This window comes from Eriocheir sinensis, chromosome 60 (genome assembly GCF_024679095.1).
Source record: "Eriocheir sinensis breed Jianghai 21 chromosome 60, ASM2467909v1, whole genome shotgun sequence".
Classification (NCBI taxonomy): Eukaryota; Metazoa; Arthropoda; class Malacostraca; order Decapoda; family Varunidae; genus Eriocheir; species Eriocheir sinensis.
In genome coordinates, this window is record NC_066568.1 from 9,519,969 (window position 1) to 9,540,396 (window position 20,428).

A 20,428-nucleotide genomic window follows, 5' to 3' on the forward strand; every position below is an offset into this window, starting at 1 on the left:
CCCTTCCCTTCCCTTAATTCCCTTCCCTTCCCTCCTCTTCCTCTCTTTCTTCCCTCCCTCCTGTTTCTATTTCTTCCCTTCATTTTCTTTTCCTTCCCTTTTCTTCCCTTCCCTTCCCTCCCTTTAATTCCCTTCCCTTCTCCCTCCTTCCTTTCCTCCTTCCTTCCTTCCTTCCTTCTTGATTTCCTTCTTTCTTTTCCTTCCATTTCTTTTCCTTTCTTTCCCCTCCCTTTCCTTTCCTTCTCTTCACTTTCCCCTCCCTTTCCTTTCCTTCTCTTCACTTTCCCTTCCCTTTCCTTTCCTTCTCTTCACTTTCCCTTCCATTTCCTTTCCTTCTCTTCACTTTCCTTTCTCTTCCTTTTCCTCCCTTTTCCTTCCTTCCCTCTTCTCTCCTCTCCATTCCATCCTTTCCCATCCCTTTCCATCCCTTCCCTTCCCTTCCCTTCCCTTCCCTTCTCCTGCTCTTCAAAATGGATGCGTTAGCAGGAGACATTGAAATCCACCTTCCCCCTGATGAGGAAGAAGGTCAGTAGCAGCAGTAGTAGTAGTAGTAGTAGTAGTAATAGTATTAATAATAGTATTAGTAATATTAGTAGTAGTATAGTTATTTCTACATTATTACTATGTATTGTTATGCTGTTGATTGTAATAGTATTTGTATTATTGTAAGTATAGTAGTAGTAGTAGTAGTAGTAGTAGTTTAAAAGAAAGCTATGAAGTGAAAAAATATATATCCAGACAAAGGATTAAAAACAACAGCAATAATAACAATGATAATAATAATGATAACAACAATGATGCAATGATGTAAGTCTTTTCTAGAGATAAGTGAGGCAGTTTTTCAGCTTACTGATAAGCCAGGCAGGGGGGGGGGAGGGGTGCAGGAAGAGCCCTACACTATCTTAACAATAACAAACATACTTTTTTCCTCATTAGTATCTGTAAGGCGTAGAAAAGGAGGACCTAACCCATTGAACACTTAGATAACATGATTTTAGGGTATCTATAATCACTGTTTCAGGTACAATGTGTTTAACTATATATATTAGCTACAAGTCTAGTCTAGTTCACAATAATATGATAATAAATACAGCTTTTTCTTCCTTAGTATCTGTAAGGCGTAGAAAGGGAAGACTTAACCCATTGAACCTTTAGATAATATGATTTTAGAGTGTCTATAATCACTGTTTCAGGTACAATGTGTTTAACTATATATATTAGCTACAAGTCTAGTTTAGTCCACAATAATATGATAATAATTACAGCTTTTTCTTCATTAATATCTGTAAGGCATAGACAGGGAAGACCTAACCCATTGAACACTTAGATGACATGATTTTAGGGTGTCTGTGTATTACTATTTCAGCTACAAGTTAAGTTCACAATAATAATGGTAATAAGTACAGTTCTTTCTTCATTAATATCTGTAAGGTGTAGGAAGGGAAGATCTAACCCATTGAACCTTTAAATAACATGGTTCTAGGGTGTCTGTGTGTTACTATGTCAGGTAGAATGTGTTCACTATATCAGCTACAAGTCTAGTTCACAATAATAATGGTAATAAGTACAGTTCTTTCTTCATTAATATCTGTAAGGCGTAGGAAGGGAAGATCTAACTCATTGAACCTTTAAATAACATGGTTCTAGGGTGTCTGTGTGTTACTGTGTCAGGTAGAATGTGTTCACTATATCAGCTACAAGTCTAGTTCACAATAATAATGGTAGTAAGTACAGTTCTTTTTTCATTAATATCTGTAAGGTGTAGGAAGGCAAGAGGTCTACCCATTGAACCTTAAGATAACATGGTTCTAGGGTGTCTTGTGTTACTATGTCAGGTACAATGTGGTTAATATATATTGGCTGCAGTTTAGTCCAATAGTTTTTAAACCCTTTGCTACAACCCCCTCCAGGAATAAGTCGTAGTATAGTAAAATTCCTATATAGTAAAAGTCCCTTCCAGATTTATTTACAGTTGTCAGCCTAAGTAGACTATAGGATTAGGCTTATAAAGATACTAACATTGCATTTTTTCATAAACCTCTCAGTATTAGCCCATGGTCTGTGGTGCAGGAAGCAAGTCTTTATAGAGCATGTTTTTAAGCAGTCAGCATTTAATACTATACCAGGTACAGGCTAGTCAACAACAGTAATAAGTAATACTGTATTCCCTCATGTTCTTTTTTCTTTTTTCATTTCCCTTCCCTTCCTCTCCCAGTCTTCTCTCTCAGCATCTCTTTAATCCTCAGTTTCCCTGTAACATTCTCCGCCTCTATTAATTCCCATAAACAAGTCTACCCCTAACTCCATTTTCTCTGGGGAGCTTCGTGGTGCAGTGGTTAGCACACTCGGCTCACAACCGAGAGAGCCCGGGTTCGATTCCTGGGTGGAGTGGAAAAATTTGGGCAGCTTTTCTGATACCCTACACCCCTGTCCACCCAGCCGTGAATGGGTACCAGGTATTAATCGGGGGTTGTGTCCCGTCTCCTGGTATCTATTCCCTTCTATAATTCCTTCCCCTTCTGTCTCTCTCCAGCATATAACCACAGATGTTGCGCCGACTAAACTAAATTTTCTTTTTTCCCATTTTCTCTCCTTCCAGACCCACATGTGAGGGTCACGGGGTCAGCTGAGACAGTGAAGATCGCTGGGTCACTGGTGCGGCAGTATCTGGAACCCCCCAACAGAGTAAGATGGGATTGAATTCTGTTTACTATAATGAACACCTATCCCATTATCCCAGTTCTGTTTGTGTTGACCTTCACCAACTCCTTCTGTATGTGTTGACCCCTGCCAGCACTGTTTCTATCGTCTGTGTGTTCCCAGGTGACTATGAAGATGGACGTTTCATGGACGCACCACTCACACATCATCGGCAAGGGGGGCAACACCATTCAACCTGTGGTCAAGAGAACAGGTGAGACCGAGAGACAGGTGGAGGGAGGGAGGGAGGGAGAGAGGGAGTGAATGAAGGAATGTGTGAAGAAGAAAGGAGTAGGAATGAATGATTGAAGGAGTGGACAACATTGAAAGAAGGAAAGAGAGAAAGAGGAAGGAGTGGAGGACAGAGGAGATGAGGAGGAGGAGGAATACAGAGAGACAGAGAGACAGAGAGAGAGAGAGAGAGAGAGAGAGAGAGAGAGAGAGAGAGAGAGAGAGAGAGAGAGAATACTCATAACAGTAGTTGAACATGGCTACAATCTCCCTAAGAGTTATTGTGTTATTTTAATTATTATGATTACTATTAATATTATTGTCATTATTATTGATTGTCCATGTGACTATTGGTTGATATTATGACATCAGTGTTGAGAAGGTGTTGATTTATCTTATTACATCGATTATTTTATTTCCATTATTTATTTATTTTTATTTATTCAAGGGTTCCACATTCATATCTTGCTTCCCCAAAATTGGTATTACTTTTGCTTCCATTCTTCTTCTCTTCCTCCTTCCCTTTGTAATGTCACCTTGAATTCCTTCCATTAACCTCCTCTTACAGCCGTGACCATCCACTTCCTTACATTATCCTCCTCCTCCTCCTCTTCCACGCATGACCAATTTCCTTCCATTATAATCCTCCTCTTCCTCCCCCTCCAGGCATGACCATCCACTTCCTTCCATTATCCTCCTCCTCCCCCCCCTCCAGGTATTACCATCCACTTCCTTCCATTATTCTCCACTTCCTCCCCCTCCAGGCATGACCATCCACTTCCTCCCATTATGCTCCTCTTCATCCAGGCGTGACCATCCACTTCCCTGACGGCAACAAGAGCAGTGAGATGAGGAAGAGCAACCAGGTGAGCATCAACAGCCGAGGCGAGGACCTGCACGGCCTGGAGGAGGCACGCAAGGCCATCAGGAGCCTCACGCCCCTGGACTTCAACTTCACCATCCTCTCCACCGTCCAGTTCAGCGGTGCCATTGTGGACTCGACCATGCTGGTGCTACATGTGCAGAGTACTTTTGGGGTTAAGGTATGTATGTGTGTGTGTGTGTGTGTGTGTGTGTGTGTACGGGGGGTGTTTGTGTGTTTGTTGCGGGGGGGGGTTTGTATGTGTGTGTGTGTGTGTGTGTGTGTGTGTGTGTTTACATTTTGCTTTAATATAATTTTTAATCTTTCTCTTTCCTTCGTTTCCTTATCCTTGCTTCCCTTCCCTTCCCTTCCTTTCCCTACAATTCTTCTCATCCCTTCCCTGCAACCCTTCCCTTCCCTTCCCTGCAACCCTTCCCTTCCCTTCCCTGCAACCCTTCCCTTCCCTTCCCTGCAACCCGTCCCGTCCCGGCAACCCTTCCCTTCCGCTTCCCTTCCCTTCTCTACAACCCTTCCCTTCCCTTCCCCTCCCCTCCCCTTCCCTTCCCTTCCCTTCCCCTCCCCTTCTCTACAACCCTTCCCTTCCCTTCCCCAGGTTGAGTTGAGGGTGCTGAAGGAGATGACTCTGGTTGGTGTGGTGCGAGGGAGTGAGGAGGAGGCCCAGAATGTCATTGATGCAACCAAACACATTCTGCAGGCCTACTGTTGCAACCTGGCTGTGAGTGTGTGACCTGACCTGACCTGACCCCTCCCTAGCATGTCTTATTGATGTGATTGTGTAGTATGTCCTAACAATGCTTCTGATATACCCAGCATTCTGTCTCTCTCTCTCTCTCTCTCTCTCTCTCTCTCTCTCTCTCTCTCTCTCTCTTCTCTTCTCTTCTCTTTTCTACACATGTCCAGACTATGTCCACCATCCTGATATTCCCAGCATCTCTCCCTCTCCTCTATACATGTCCTAACCATTTCCAGCATCGTTCTCCCATACCCAGCATCTCTCCTTCTCTCTCTCTCCTCTTTACATGGCCAAACTATCCACCATCTGATATTCCCAGCATCCCTCTCTCTCTCTCTGCCTCCTCTACACATGTCCAAACTATGTCCACCAGCCTTCTGATATTCCCAGCATCTCTCTCCCTCTCCTCCACACATGTCCTAACCATCCCCATCATCGTTCTCCCATACCCAGCATCTCTCTTTGCCTCCTCTGTGCATGTCCTAACCATCTCCAGCATCCTTCTCCCATACCCAGCATCTCTCCTTCTTTCTCTCTCTGCCTCCTCTACACATGTCCAAACTATGTCCACCAACCTTCTGATATTCCCAGCATCTCTCTCTCCTCCACACATGTTTAAACCTTATTGGTCTAGAGTCCCTCACTTTTTCCTGACCTCAAATCCTTATTGCTAGACACTCACCTGCTATCCCCCTCCCCCCCTTCAGAACCAGGTGCCCATCCAGATGACGATGGAGGTGTCGCCGCAGCACCACGCCTTCGTCATGGGCCGCAACCACGAGCACATGAAGCGCATCATGCACCGCACCTCAACCAAGTATGTGTCAAGGGGGAAAAGGTTAAGCACATCGGATGCAAGATATGGAATTGATCTTACGACTATGCGTTGATATTTTGACATCAGTGTTCCGAAGTTGTTGATTCATATTATTACATTATTATTTTATTTCCATTATTATTTTATTTTTTCAAGAGATGCACACTCGTATCTTGTTCCCCACCATTAATATTACTTTTGCTTCCATTCTTCTCCTCCTCTTCCTTCCCTTACTAATGTTACCTTGATTTCCTCTATTATAATCACCTTCCTCCTTCCCTTACTAATGCTACCTTGATTTTCTCCTTATAATCACCTTCCTTCTCCTCTATCCCCTTACTAATGTTACCTTGATTTCCTCTATTACAATCACCTTCTTTCTCCTCCTCCACCTCCTCCTCCTCCTCCTGGAACCATCTCTGCCATTACACTTTAACATGAGCTTTCCAGAGTAACAGTTAATATTCCTCCTACATTGTCCGTCGCCAGCATCACCTTCCCGGACTGGAATGACTCCTCGCTGCCCCAGATCAAGAAGTCCACGATCACCATCTCCGGCTCCATTGAGAACGTGTACCTCGCGCGACAAAACATTATCGTGAGTGGTGCTACTGTGGTTCTGCATGCCCTATTTATCATGTAGTTTGTGTGAGTGTGTATGTATATTCTTATGTATCACCGTGTGCTCTTATGTATATCTTTTTCTGTGTTTTTTTCCATCACTTGGTCTGTGTACTCTCCTTCCATGACCCAACCATTTCTCCAGTCTGTCCCTTTTCCCATACTTTCTGCCTGTCGTTCCTATGTATCCCTCCTATGTATCACCGTGTGCTCTTATGTATATCTTTTTCTGTGTTTTTTTTCCATCACTTGGTCTGTGTACTCTCCTTCCATGACCCAACCATTTCTCCAGTCTGTCCCTTTTCCCATACTTTCTGCCTATCGTTCCTATGTATCCCTCCTATGTATCACTGTGTGCTCTTCTGTATATCTTTTTCTGTGTTTTTTTCCATCGCTCGGTCTGTGTACCTTCCCTCATTACCCAACTACTACTCCTGTCTATCTATTTGTTTACTTTCCCATTAGTTTCCCATTCCTTCTGCCTATCATTCCTATGTATCCTTCCTATGTATCACTGTGTGCTCTTCCGTATATCTTTTTCTGTGTTTTTTTCCATTACTTGGTCTGTGTACTCTCCTTCCATTACCTTACCATTTCTCCAGTCTCCCTTTTCTCATTCCTTCTGCCTCTCCTTCCTATGTAATCTATCTTTGTCCTCCCCATTACCTCATTCCTCCACTCCTCCACAGGGCTCCCTTCCGCTGGTGCTGATGTTCGACCTCGCGGCGGGCACGGTGACGGACATGGCGGAGGTGACCCAGATGATGCAGATGCTGGACGTGCAGATCATCATCAAGACCAGTCGACCCGATGGACGCCGACCTGTGGTGGTGAAGGCAGCTGAGAGGAATGCAGGTCAGGGAGGGAGAGGGAGGGAGGGACAGGGAGGGAAGGAAATGGAGGGACAAGGAGGGGAGGAAAGGGAGGGAATGAACAGAATGGAAGGAAAGGGAGGGAATGAACAGAATGGAAGGAAAGGGAGGGAGTGAGAGAGTGTGAGAGAGTGTGAGAGAGAGTGAGAGAGAGAGAGAGCGAGAGGGGAGTAAAGAAGGAAAGAAATCATTATATTCTTATTTTGCAATCAGTTAACATTTTTTCAGTCTCCATGTCTGGTCAGAGAGGAGCATGCTAGGGTACGTATCCACACTTTAATCCCCCTTGATTCTTTTCATGGACCTAAATAGTAATAATAATAATAATCATAATAATGTCTTCTAACCTTCCCTTTGTCCCCCTCCAGAGAACCTGTATGAAGCCTGGCGGATGTTGAACAAGGTGGAGGCGACCATTCCCAAAGCCAGCATCCCTTCCCTGTACCATGTCACAAGCTCGGTGCACAACCTGAACTGTGAGTGTGTGTGTGTGTGTGTGTGTGTGTGTGTGTGTGTGACTGAGGTTAGATTAAGTTTAGGGTATCTTCAAACACCTAATAGCCAGTGTCTTATGGTATAAATCAATAAAGAATGGCCTCACTTTGTTGTATAGTAAGTCCCATTAGTAAGGAAGCATATATGAATTTTCTGAGTCAAGACCTATAGTAACTGTTTTGGGGTTTTGATAGGTTATGTTAGGTTAAGTTTAGGGTATCTTCAAACACCTAATAGCCAGTGTCTTACGGTATAAATCAACACAGATTGACCTCACTTTCTTGCATAGAAAGTCCCATTAGTAAGGAAGCATATATGAATTTTCTGAGTCAAGACCTATAGTAACTGTTTTGGGGTTTTGATAGGTTATGTTAGGTTAAGTTTAGGGTATCTTCAAACACCTAATAGCCAGTGTCTTATGGTATAAATCAATAAAGAATGGCCTCACTTTGTTGTATAGAAAGTCCCATTAGTAAGGAAGCATATATGAATTTTCTGAGTCAAGACCTATAGTAACTGTTTTGGGGTTTTGATAGGTTATGTTAGGTTAAGTTTAGGGTATCTTCAAACACCTAATAGCCAGTGTCTTATGGTATAAATCAACACAGAATGACCTCACTTTGTTGCATAGAAAGTCCCATTAGTAAGGAAACATTCTCATTTCTTTCAGTATATATTTATTTTCCTTTTGTATGTTATTTATTACTTCCCTTTCCCTTTTCTTATTATTTTTCTCTATTATTTGTTGTCATTATTTTCCTGTTTTTGTTGTCATTGTCTGTCGTTTTCCTTGTAGCTTGCCATGGCCTCGTAGGGTGGACGGGGGGCGACCGAGGTGACCCCTCCCCCCTCCCCTCCCCCTCCCCCACCAACACCCCCACTCCCCCCACACCCCAGCTCAACTCCCTCTCCAACACCTCTCTCTGGGGCGGCCTCACCTCCTCCGTCACCACCACCACGCTACTGTCACACCCTCGTCATGACCCTATGTCCCCAACTTGTGAGTACCTGTGACTGACCTTTGACCTCTGTGACCTGTAGTGTTGCATTTCATTTACTTTGTTTATTTAGGAAATTTGATTACAGATAGATAGATAGACAGATAGCTAGATGGATAGATGAAAGGATAGTTTATTGACCAGAGTATGTAGGTGTAAATTGATATCACACACACACACACACACACACACACACACACACACATGTCAGCCGTCGAGGAGTAAACAACTGCGCCGCTCCGCTCCGAGCCGTTGAAAAGACACAATCCTCGATCAACGCCAGCTGGAGAGGAGGAAATATACCCGGCGTAGTGTTGCAGAGGCCTGGGCTGCGCTAATGTTGGTTCAGTGGGTCTCCATAAGTGCAGTTTAGTATGATGAGTAAGAAGGAGGAAGATCAGGGATGGAACACGCCAAGAAGCAGAAGAGGAAGAGCAGGAGGAGGAGACTACAAGAGCGGGGAGGAAAGTGAGTACGAGGCTGGAGGTACTTCTGCTGAGTTCTCTGGATTTGCGAGAAATGAGACGACATTATACAAGAGAGTGCTACTGATGGAAAGAAAACTGGATAAATGGATCAGCATGGTAAAGAGAAGGGATGAGGAAGAAGAGCAGAATAGAGTATTCCACAGCGACCTGAGAAATAGGATAAAACGACTAGAGGAAAATGAGAAGAAATTGATTAAGGAAAATGAGGAGCTAAAGGAAAAAGTAGCAAAGTACAAAAGATCAATGAAGGAAGGTTTGGGAGTGGTAAGAAAGGAAAATGAAAACCTGAAGGAACTGGTGAACAAAGAAGAACAAAGAGTTAGAGAAGAGGTGAAGACGTGGAGAGTGGAGAATGAAAAAGCAAATGTAAGCCTAAGAGAAGTAATAGAACAGCAAAAGAAAGAGGATAAAGAAGACATGGAGAAAGAGGTAGTCAAGGCCTTAAAGAAAAATGAAGAATTAGTGAGAGAAGTAGCGGACAAAAAAAAGTGTTATTATTTTTGGGATGAAAGAAAAGAATATAACATATAAACCAAAAAGAGATAAAGAGGAACTGAAATCGGTCAAAGACCTGCTCAAGAACCTAAATGATGCAGAAAGACAGAGTATCGAGGAGGAAGTAGACGAGATTTATAGAATGGGTCCATTTATTGAAGGGAAAACTAGACCAGTTAAGTTAAAACTAAAATCACAAATGGCAGCCGAAGACATACTATATAGAACAACTAAACTAAAAGAAACGGAAGGATGTAAGGATACATATATATATATATATATATATATATATATATATATATATATATATATATATATATATATATATAAAGAAAAATAGAAATGAAGAAGAAAGGATGAAATGGAATGAATTACTGGCAGAGTCAAAAGTAAAAAATAACGCAAGATCTGAGGAAGAAAAAAGCATTTTTTTGGAGAATTTCAGGGGATCGAATCAAGAAATGGTTCATAAGGGAGAAGAGAAAGGGGAGCAAAAACTAGATAAGAAAGATACAGAGAGGGGAATAAGAATAATGTACACAAATGTAGATGGGTTGATCTCTAGTAAAATAGAGCTGCAAGATTATCTAAAAGAGAGGGATCCCATGATAGTTTGCCTAACTGAAACTAAACTAAAAGAAAACATCCAAATTGAGTTAGATGGAAGATACAATGTGTACAACACAGGTGTTCTGAAGTTCGTACCAAAATACAGACCGAGGGAGAGGGCTAAAAAGGACTGGTTTAATGCAAGATGTGCAAAGGCAAAAGAAAAGAGAGACAAAGGCATGGCGGAATTATTTAACAAAAAATTCCAGCAAGTGTTTACCAAAGAATCAATATTTAATGAACCACAAGAAAACAACTTAGGTGTATATATGGAAGAGGTCAAAATAGATAAAGAGAAGATAAAAAAACTATTGGGGGAATTGGAAGAAGGGAAGGCCGTGGGACCGGATGGAGTTTCAGGTTTTATACTTAAAGAATGCAGAAATGAGCTAGTTGGCCCGATATATGACATCATTAGGTGCTCAATTAAAACGGGCACAGTGCCTAGGGAGTGGAAGAGGGCAGAAGTGGTACCTATATACAAAAGTGGAAAAAAGGAAGAACCCCTAAATTACAGACCAGTGTCTCTGACCAGTGTAGTATGCAAAATATGTGAGAAATTAATAAAAGAACAATGGATGAGATTTCTAGAACATAATCTAATCACAAACAATCAATATGGGTTTAGGAAAGGCCGCTCATGTGTGACAAACTTGCTGAGCTTTTACTCAAGAGTGACGGACAAATTACAGGAAAGAGACGGATGGGTGGATTGCATTTACCTAGACTTAATGAAGGCATTTGACAAAGTTCCACATTCAAGACTGCTGTGGAAACTAGAAAATAAGGGAGGATTGAGAGGGAAAATGAAGTGCTGAATGGAAAGCTACTTAAGAGGAAGAGAGATGGGAACCGTGGTTAAGGACACTAGATTGGATATTTTCAGCTTAACAGCTGCAATCACTTAATAAACCGTTTATTATTATTATTATTATTATTATTATTATTATTATTATTATTATTATTATTATTATTATTATTTGACAAGGCTTTTTTGAGGTTGTGTTAGTAGAATTTTCACGGGTAGTTTTACGAGCCTGTCTTCTTGAGCATTTCGTAACACACACACACACACACACACACACACACACACACACACACACACACACACACACACACACACACACACACACACACCACTAACCCCCCACCCTCCCTCTCTCCCTCAACAGCCACCTTCTACAACGGCAACCCGTTCTGCAATGGTGCCGTCAACTACAACAACAACAACAACAGCAATCACCACAACCTCGGCGGCTTCAATAATAACAACAACTACATCTTGCCGCCCCCACACGCCTTCCCTGGCAGCGGTGGATCAGTGGCCGCCAACCTCGACTCCTTTGTCCTCAGCATGAAGGGAATATCGCTGGCTAATGGCGGTGAGTTCTCCCTTGATGATTTATTTATTTATTTATTTTATCATCGTCATCATTATCATACTTGTCATTCGATCATAATTATGCTCATTAATGCAATCTGACCCTCCTTATGGCACATTATTTAGCACTCCCTGGCACTCACCTTTGCTCTTTATTTATTTATTTTATCATCGTCATCATTATCATACTTGTCATTTGATCATAATTACGCTCGTTAATGCAATCTGACCCTCCTTATGGCACATTATATAGCACTCCCTGGCACTCACCTTCCCTCTTCACTGAGTGTTCTGTATAATTATGGTGTCACTTGCTGTCTGTCCATCCCTCCGTCTATCAGGTCTATCTCAGAGAACGCAGTGATAAGAGATATAATTTTCCTATGCAAGATTTGGCACTATGACACGCGAAATTGACCTCTCTTTTGGCCACTCTTTACTTTTGTCTATTATGGGAGCGGTGAGTAGCAGGCTTTTTTTTTCTACACTTTTTGTTGCCCTTGAGCCATCTCCATTGTAAAAAAAATAAAGTACCCATTTTATCTTCTCTAGCTGACTTGTTTTTGTTTTAGTCACCCCTCTCTGTCTCTTAATCTTGTGACCTTGGGTACGTTAATACTGAATATTAGCTGGCAATAGTAGTTTCAGTTAGTTATCCCTCGCTATCTCTATTTAGGAAACTGGAAGAACACTAATTATGCCTATATAGCTAGATGTCATTCGTACTTTATTTCTTACTTATACCTCGCTGTCTATTAATCTGAGGACTATATTATATACTCTACCCCTTCCTTTTGCCTTCCCCAGAGCTCTCGTGTGGCACCAGCACCAACAGCGGCAGCTCCTTCTCCTCCCCGTCACACTCCCCCTGCGACTCGCCCCCAGACCAGACCCTGCTCACCCTCCCCCCCAACACCACTGCCGCCACACCCACCACCACGGCTGCCAACGCCCCCACCACCACCTGTGCCACCCCCCTCAACCACTTCTCGGAGGACGCAACGCAGACCTCGGCGGACATGGATACGTTGTCTGCACTGCTGAAGGACCTTGACTGGCGTGCGCCGGGGTGCGAGAAAAATTACCTTGAACGCGTGGCCGCACAGAAGACACTCTCTGACTACAGTTCCAAGAAGGTGGAGGCTGCCCGGGCCATGAAGCAGGACGTTGGTTCTAACCCGCGCACCCCCACCTCCAGCTGGTCTGGCTATGGCTTCAGCAAGAGCATGCCGGGCTTCATGATACGACAGAAGCTGCAGGAGGCCAAGGACAGTGTGCAGGTGTGTGGGGGGCTGTTTAAGTATGTGTGGAAATGAGGTGTTAGTGTGTGTGTGTGTGTGTGTGTGTGTAATAATCTTTGGTATTTTTTGAGTGTATAGATTTATTATTTTTCCTTAGTAATCAAGCTATCCAGTTATGTACCTACTAATACATAACTATTTGACTTACTACTACTACTACTACTACTACTACTACTACTGCTGCTACTATTTCTATTTCTCATATATTAACCTAACTAACCTTATATTACAGTTAGTCATGCATTATCATATCTCTACTACTACTAATTATACTACTACTTCTACAACACATACTACCACTAATACTAACTAAACTACCTTATTTCCACTACGATTTCCCCCTACTACAACAACTTCAATACCTGCTATGCTAGTACCCCTAATTTCAACCTCCCCTTGTGGAGTGCTGCTACGGCGGCGGACCGGGGCCTGAAACCTCCTCATCGATATTGACTCCCTTTCTTCTTCCTCCCCTATAGAACGGAGTGGCCAGGAATGGACTAGAGGAGTGGGGCGACACCTGGCAGCAGAAGAATGACGGTGGTGGTTGTAACGACAGCAGCGGAGGTGGAAGAGTGAGTGGACTGAGTGGCTACACGTCCCCCGCCTCCTCTGCTCAGACGGTGGCCAGCCTCAACTATCACAACATGGCCCAGGTGGCGAATAAGGTGAGTGTAAATCTGTCCCTTGAGTGTGTGATGCGTAGGGCCGAGTTTGAGGGTGGTGGTGGTGGTAACTTAGAGAGAGAGAGAGAGAGACGGAGAGAGAGACGGAGAGACAGATAGAAAGAGAGCGAGAGATGTATACCCTGTGAGTGTTTGTTTTTGTAAGTCAGACTAGAGGGAAATGTGACCTTAAATGTTATGTTTGTTGACAGTAGCTTGTGGTGTTAACTTAAGGAGAGAGAGAGACAGATATTGAAAGAAACAAAGAGTCTTATTTCCTGTGTGTGTGTTTTTGTAAGGCAGACTATGGGAAAATATGACCTGAAACTGATGATTGTTATTAGCTTGTGGTGTTGACAGGATGAAGGGAGATATAATAGAATTGGTTATGGAAGGTTCATTATGTCTAGTTAGAGAGAGACAGACAGACAGAGACAAACAAACAGGGAAATGACAGACAGAGAAAGCAGCAGAGATAAGTTTGAGAGAAGAGAAAGAGAAAGAAAAAAAGACAGACAAATAGATACCGACAGAAAAACCGAAACATACACACAGACATACACATAGACAGAAACACAGACAGACACACAGACAGACAATCACTAACCTAACCCCCCTCTCCCTCCAATCCCAGTATCCTCTAACAAGCGACAAGGTTCTGATGGGCCTAAGTGGGCGCCCTGACGTCAACCTGTCCGCCAGCAACTTCATGGACTGTGTGTTGAAGCGACGGGACAGGGACAACACCCTCTCAACTGTCACGCCCACCGCCGGCCGCCACACTGCCCCTGCCCAGCACCTTGACATAACCTCAATACTCACGGACATAGAGTTGCCGCAGTATATTGGTGAGTGGTGGTGAGGTGGTGGTGTTGGTGTGATGTTGATATAAGGGGAAGGTGAGGAGGTAGAGAGGAGGAGGAGAGGAAGAAGAGGAGGAGGAGGAGGAGGAAAAAGTGGAGTTCTGGAGGAAAAATAGTAATGGTACCAGTAATAGTAGTAGTAGTAGTAGTAGTAATAGGAGGAGGAGGAGGAGGAAAAATAAGTTTAAATGAAGAAGAACAATATGAATAGCTGATAATAATAATAATAATAATAATAATAATAATAATAATAATAATAAGTAAAGTAGGAATAGTTGAAAAATAAAGAGTATTAGTTTTTTCTCCACTTCAATGTTCTTTTATCAACATCTCTTCCTTCCTTTATTCTCAACCTTATCTCCCTCACCAGACATGTTCACGGGACAGGAGGTTGACCTCAACATGTTCATGACGCTGGAAGACCACGACCTCAAGGAGCTGGGCATCACCATATTTGGACACCGCAAGCGCATCCTCATGGCCATAAAAGGTGTGTGCTGCGTAAAGGTGTGAGTGTGTTTGAAGGTAAATAATGAAATGACTATAAATAACTATAAATAAAATACACACTCAAAATCAACTTCTCTTTCCTTCCTTCCTTCCTTTTCCTTCCTTCCTTTTACTTCCTATTCTAATACCTTTTCTAATTCCTTCCTTCCATATTCTCCCCTTATTCTCATCGCTCTTCATTTGTCCGTCCCCCACAGAGATGTCTTGCAAGCTGTCTCTCTTTGGCAGTGGAGTGGGTGGAAGGAGCACTAACAGAGGCCTGGGTGGAGTAGTGAGCCGAGTGGACCATCGCCTCAACCCATCCACTCTCGGTCCCTCCACTGTCCCCTCTGGCTCCTCCTCCTCCTCCTCTTCCTCCCCGGCAGCTACTTGGACAAACTTGTAGGCAGGGACACGCTATCAAGGGTCTGTATCTTATGGCTGCTACTACTGCTACTACTACCACCACTACTACTACTACTAACCATTGACTCGTAGGCTTAATATTCAGACCAAAACCTGACACATTGAAGGGAAGGGAAGGGAAGGGAGGGGAGGGAAGGGAAGGGCTCTTGACAAATGATATATAGAGGGAGGGAGAAGGATTGAAGTGTATTTTTATAGGATAACAATAGGCTTAGATCTTCTTTATGATGCTATTCTGACACACCAGGGAGAGGAGCTTACATTGCTCGCTCAAGGTTCAAGGATAAGCGACAGAAATTATAGATGTGTAGACATTAGTGAGTGAGTGAGGGCGTGAATGGATGGATACAAGGAGAGGGAGAAACACACACACACATTTGACTAGAAAAACCTTTGTAGGGGATGAAAATAAGGAGAGAGAGGGTGCGTGACTTCTTATAATGAAAAACGCTTGACTTAGAGAGAATAAAGAAGGAAGAAATACGTGTGTGAATGCGTTAACAGGAAAAGAAGAAAAAAAGGAAAGATTACATGACGTACTTAAAACTTGTAATGGGAGACACCTGACTTATTTGAGAGTATGTGGAGAAGGAAGGAATCTATAAGTATGACACAGGAAAAGGACAAACACAGACATTTGACCCATGAAAAAAACCTTGTAGTGAGTGGTGAGACAGAAAGATTGTTACATTACTTACTCAAGATTGAAATGAAAGATACTTGACAGAGAGAATGTTACGGAGAAAAAGGAGGAACACACACATGCATTTGACTTAGAAAAACACTTTGATGGTGAAGATTAGGATAGAGAGGTTAAATTACACTACTCAAGCTTGCAAGAAATATTACAGACTTTGAGAATGAAAAAGAATGAATGAAGGAGAAAAAGGAGGAACACACACACATAAATTTGACTTCGAAAAAACTGGGGAAACTTAGAGAAAAAAGAAAGGTTACGTTACACTGCACTACTTAAACCTCTAATGGAAAACACTTGACTTCCATAGATAAGGAGAACCATAGCATATAGTGAATGACTGAGTGTGTGAATGTGCTGCAAGGAAGGGAGGAACACACACAAATTTGACTTAGAAAACCATTAATGGTGGACACTAGAGGTCACTTACACACTTGAGACTGAAAATACTAATGTAGAATTTAATGCAAGATGAGGAAAAGGACTTTGTGATTTACTGATGGACTTAGTGATGGATGAATGCCAATACTTAAGGTTGTTATAGGAGTGGACACTTGAGACTGAAAATACTAATGTAGAATTTAATGGAAGATGAGGAAAAGGACTTTGTGATTTACTGATGGACTTAGTGATGGATGAATGCCAATACTTGAGGTTGTTATAGGAGTGGACATACTAGACTGAATAAGAATAGAATTTAATGAAAGAAAAAGGAGAAGGACTTTGTAATTTAGTGATGAATGAATGGCAATACTATACAAGGTTACTATAGTGGAAATACCAGAAAATAATTATAGAATTTAATGAAAGAGAAAAGAAAAGGACTTTGTAATTTAGTGATGAATGAATGGCAATACTATACAAGGTTACTATAGTGGAAATACCAGAAAATAATTATAGAATTTAATGAAAGAGAAAAGAAAAGGACTTTGTAATTTAGTGATGAATGAATGGCAATACTATACAAGGTTACTATAGTGGAAATACTAGAAAATAATTATAGAATTTAATGGAAGATAAAGGAGAAGGACTTTGTAACTTGTGATGAATGAATGGCAGTGGTTACTATCGTGGAAATACTAGACTGAATATAGATCACTAGCTCAAGAAGGAGAGAGAAAGTGATTAAAATGTTAGATAAAAAAAGTTGAGACAAAGAAAACTAATGACTCGAGAAGGAGAAAAATATAGTTGGGTAAAGTAAATGTTACGGACAAAGGAAGTGAGGTCAAGAAAGTAACTCCAGGCTTGAAAATACATCAGAAAAAGATAAACACTGGCTCAAGAAGGAGAGAGAGAAAGTGATTAAAATGTTGGATAATGAAAGTTGAGACAAAGAAAACTAATGACTCGAGAAGGAGAAAAATGTAGTTGGGTAAAGTAAATGTTACGGACAAAGGAAGTGAGGTAAAGAAACTAACTCCAGGCTTGAAAATACATCAGAAAAAGATACACACTGGCTCAAGAAGGAGAGAGAAAGTGATTAAAATGTTGGATAAAGGAAACGAGACAAAGAAACCAACTCCCGACTGAAAAAAACACGTGAAAAAGAGATGGATATGTTCGCTCAAAAAGTCCTCGGTGTATGCATTCAAACTCTACTAACTAAACCATGACCTCTGTGGCCCGATACATACTCGTCTGTGACTCGTCTGTGACACGTCTGGCAACCAAAAGCCATACATGATAGCCTGTTACGTATAAGACCTCCCTGTATGTATGTATGTATGTATGTATCCGCATGTGTTGCTATATATAAGAACAAACAGTCCCTCAATTTCTACACACACAAATGCAAATAATTGTTTTTATTAGTTCAATGTAGAAACAAAAGGACATCAACAATTAGATCTTTAGTTTGTTTACGTATAAAGTTTGTCATGTAAACATTATATATGAAAGGACTTAAGTGAGGGATTTGTATAGGAATTTAAGTATTAGTATAAGTCTTGTATATTGTGTGTGTGTGTGTGTGTGTGTGTGTGTGTGTGTGTGTGTGTGTGTGTGGTGCCTTGTGAGTAAGAGTCAATATTGCTGTGAATTCTGCCTGGTCAAGTGCCTTGTATGGAGCAATAGAAGGAGAAGGAGGAGTAGGAGAAAGAGGAAGAAGAGGAGGAGGAGGAGGGGGATAAAGCAACCCTCTTCTTGCATAATAAAACTCTTCTCTTCCTTTCATATATAAGAAACAGAGGAAGAAGAAGAAGAAAGAAGATAGATAAGGAAAAGAAGAAGGAGGAGGAGGAGGACGAGAAGTAGTAATATCAATAGGAATATCAGGAAGAGGAAGAGGAGGAGTAGGAGAGAGATGGACAACAAGACCTGTTTCTACTATAACAAAACTCCTCCTTCTCCTTTCCATTCCTCCACACACACATACACCCATCCGGCCCTATGTGCGTATCCGTGTCTGTGTGCGTGCTTATTAAGGGACAAAAATGGCCTAGATCCCGCCCTGACAATCGACCTTAACTCTTCATATCCGTTACCCGCCTTTACGATCGACCTTACTACATGTTCATTACGAGTCTATATACTTGTGATATTAATTAAGCTAATGGGAGATTGTGTGAGCCAGGCCGATTACATAGTCAGTCCGTCAGTCAGTCAGTCCCTTCATTCAGTTAGTCAGTCCGTCAGTCAGTCAGGAAGATGAATTTGCATTGTATAAGTCCTGCGAAATTGAGTCCGTTTTTCCCTCGTGTGTTTTTATATGAATTTTGCTGTTTATTATTATCATTATTATTATTATTATTGATGTTCTTTGATGTTGAGGGTTTTGAGTTTTCTTATGAGTAGATGTTTATTGAAAGAAAAATTTTGATGTTTCTCTTTTTGTTTATTTATTTACGTGTCTTTGAACAGATAGACGAAATAGCTTGAAAATAAAAAGAAAATTGTCAGAAAAAAAAAACGAATAAGTTTAAAAAAAAAAAGAAAATAGTGTGAAAAGAAACATGAACTAGAAATTAATTAAAGACGAATTATTAATAATGCCTGGAATTTATCGATGAATTTATTTACTTTTTTTAATTCATGCGCGAGAGTTGCCGGGACAAAAAGGTGGAACTAGATCGCCAATTTGTCCTTTTTTTTAACAGGCGCTTCAAGAAAAGTTTTATTTTGAACTGATACTTTTGTTTTTGAATTTAATATTAGCATGCATGAATTTTTGTCGTTTGGTATGAGTTGAGTTGTCTTTATCATTTTATTTTCTGCTCGAGTGTTTATTCTGTTTAGAGGAAGTCAATTATTATCATTGAAAAAGTTTATTATTTTCTGTTATTTATTATAAAGTTTAGGTTTAGATTAAGTAAAAAGTTTGTATCCGTGAATGTAGAAGGTTTTGTGAGCTATTAATTTTGGTGTTCTTTAGAAGAAAAAATCATTATTATTATTATTCATGAATTTAAAAGTTATTGTCAATTACTATATTTTCTACTAATGTCTTCTTCAATTGTTCTTTGCAGGAATTTATACATCTAATTATACATGATCATTAGAGTTTCTTTATCTTGTTGAGAGAGATCAATATTATCATTCATCACTTTAAAAGGTTCTTGTGAATGATCATTTTTATCTACTCAGTGAATTACTCGATAAACTGTTCATATTTATATATTGAACCTTCAAAACATTTTAAATCTTATTATTCATGACTTTAAAGATTTTGTCACTACTATTTTTCTACTCCAGCATATTTTTATTATTATTATTATTCATGAATTTAAAAAGTTCTTGTGGATTATTTTTCCACTCTAAGAGAAATTCAAATTATTATTCATGAATTTAGAAGTATATGTGAATTAGTATTTTTTCTACTCCGTGTTCTTGAGAGGAATTTCCATCCGTAATTTAGTCATTCCTGAATTTCCGTTCGTAGCGGCGTCTTGCTTATGTTGTGGTCTAGCTAGTCCGTGTAGTTTAGGAGCGGCGCAGGAAGGCCAGGCAAGGCAGGGCAAGGCAGGGTAGGGCAGGGCGGCCACTCGCACCGCCGACTCGTTTTAGAGTTTTATTTCTTTTACGTGTTGCCAAGAGTTTGTTTTAGTTCATGTTCAGTGCAGCGGGCAGCCCCCTGCATGGCTGCCGCCCCCCTCCAGTGTGGGGGGGTGGCGGCTGATGCACTTTTAGCAAATATGTGAAACTTCAAAAAAAAGTTTATTTTGAGGTTTTCAAAATTTTGATTTGTTCTGTTTTGAATAAAGATTCCATATTAATAATGTGTGTGTGTCTTTGTACCAGGGGTAACTACTACTACTACTACTACTACTACAGACAGATACATACATACTTACATAATATTACTACCATCATTTTTAGAGCCCCTACTACTACTACAGACAGATACATACATACTTACATAATATTACTACCATCATTACTAGAGCTACTACTACTACTACTACTACTGCTGCTGCTGCTGCTGCTGCTGCTGCTGCTGCTGCTGCTACTACTACTACTACTACTATTACTATAATAATAATAATAATAATAATCATAATAATAATAATAATAATAATAATCACAATAATAATAATAATAATAATAATCACACTATATCTTTAAAGTACATGAAGCTACAAGGACAGACAGACACACAGACAGACACACAGACAGACACACAGACAGACACACAGACAGACACACAGACAGACACAGATACACAC

General features: G+C 41.0%; 1 protein-coding gene across 4 annotated transcripts in view; it reads left to right on the forward strand.

The window, feature by feature from the left end:
- LOC126985892 (protein bicaudal C homolog 1-like) overlaps positions 1 to 19,981 on the forward strand; it is a 34,693-nt gene extending 14,712 nt beyond the window's left edge. For 2 of the 4 annotated variants that reach the window (XM_050841409.1, XM_050841410.1), the window contains exons 5-20: positions 2,600 to 2,685; positions 2,824 to 2,914; positions 3,739 to 3,974; positions 4,407 to 4,529; positions 5,255 to 5,364; positions 5,854 to 5,962; positions 6,675 to 6,840; positions 7,226 to 7,333; positions 8,149 to 8,352; positions 11,115 to 11,324; positions 12,131 to 12,603; positions 13,104 to 13,292; positions 13,924 to 14,137; positions 14,523 to 14,642; positions 14,860 to 16,298; positions 16,419 to 19,981. In XM_050841409.1, coding sequence (XP_050697366.1) covers positions 2,600 to 2,685; positions 2,824 to 2,914; positions 3,739 to 3,974; positions 4,407 to 4,529; positions 5,255 to 5,364; positions 5,854 to 5,962; positions 6,675 to 6,840; positions 7,226 to 7,333; positions 8,149 to 8,352; positions 11,115 to 11,324; positions 12,131 to 12,603; positions 13,104 to 13,292; positions 13,924 to 14,137; positions 14,523 to 14,642; positions 14,860 to 15,047 — 2,627 coding nt within the window. In that variant the 3' untranslated portion in view covers positions 15,048 to 16,298; positions 16,419 to 19,981. Of the gene's footprint in view, positions 526 to 2,599; positions 2,686 to 2,823; positions 2,915 to 3,695; positions 3,975 to 4,406; positions 4,530 to 5,254; positions 5,365 to 5,853; positions 5,963 to 6,674; positions 6,841 to 7,225; positions 7,334 to 8,148; positions 8,353 to 11,114; positions 11,325 to 12,130; positions 12,604 to 13,103; positions 13,293 to 13,923; positions 14,138 to 14,522; positions 14,643 to 14,859; positions 16,299 to 16,418 lie in introns of all 4 variants that reach the window. The other 2 variants (XM_050841411.1, XM_050841412.1) reach the window with 2 other exon arrangements.
- Positions 19,982 to 20,428: the final 447 nt, after the last annotated feature.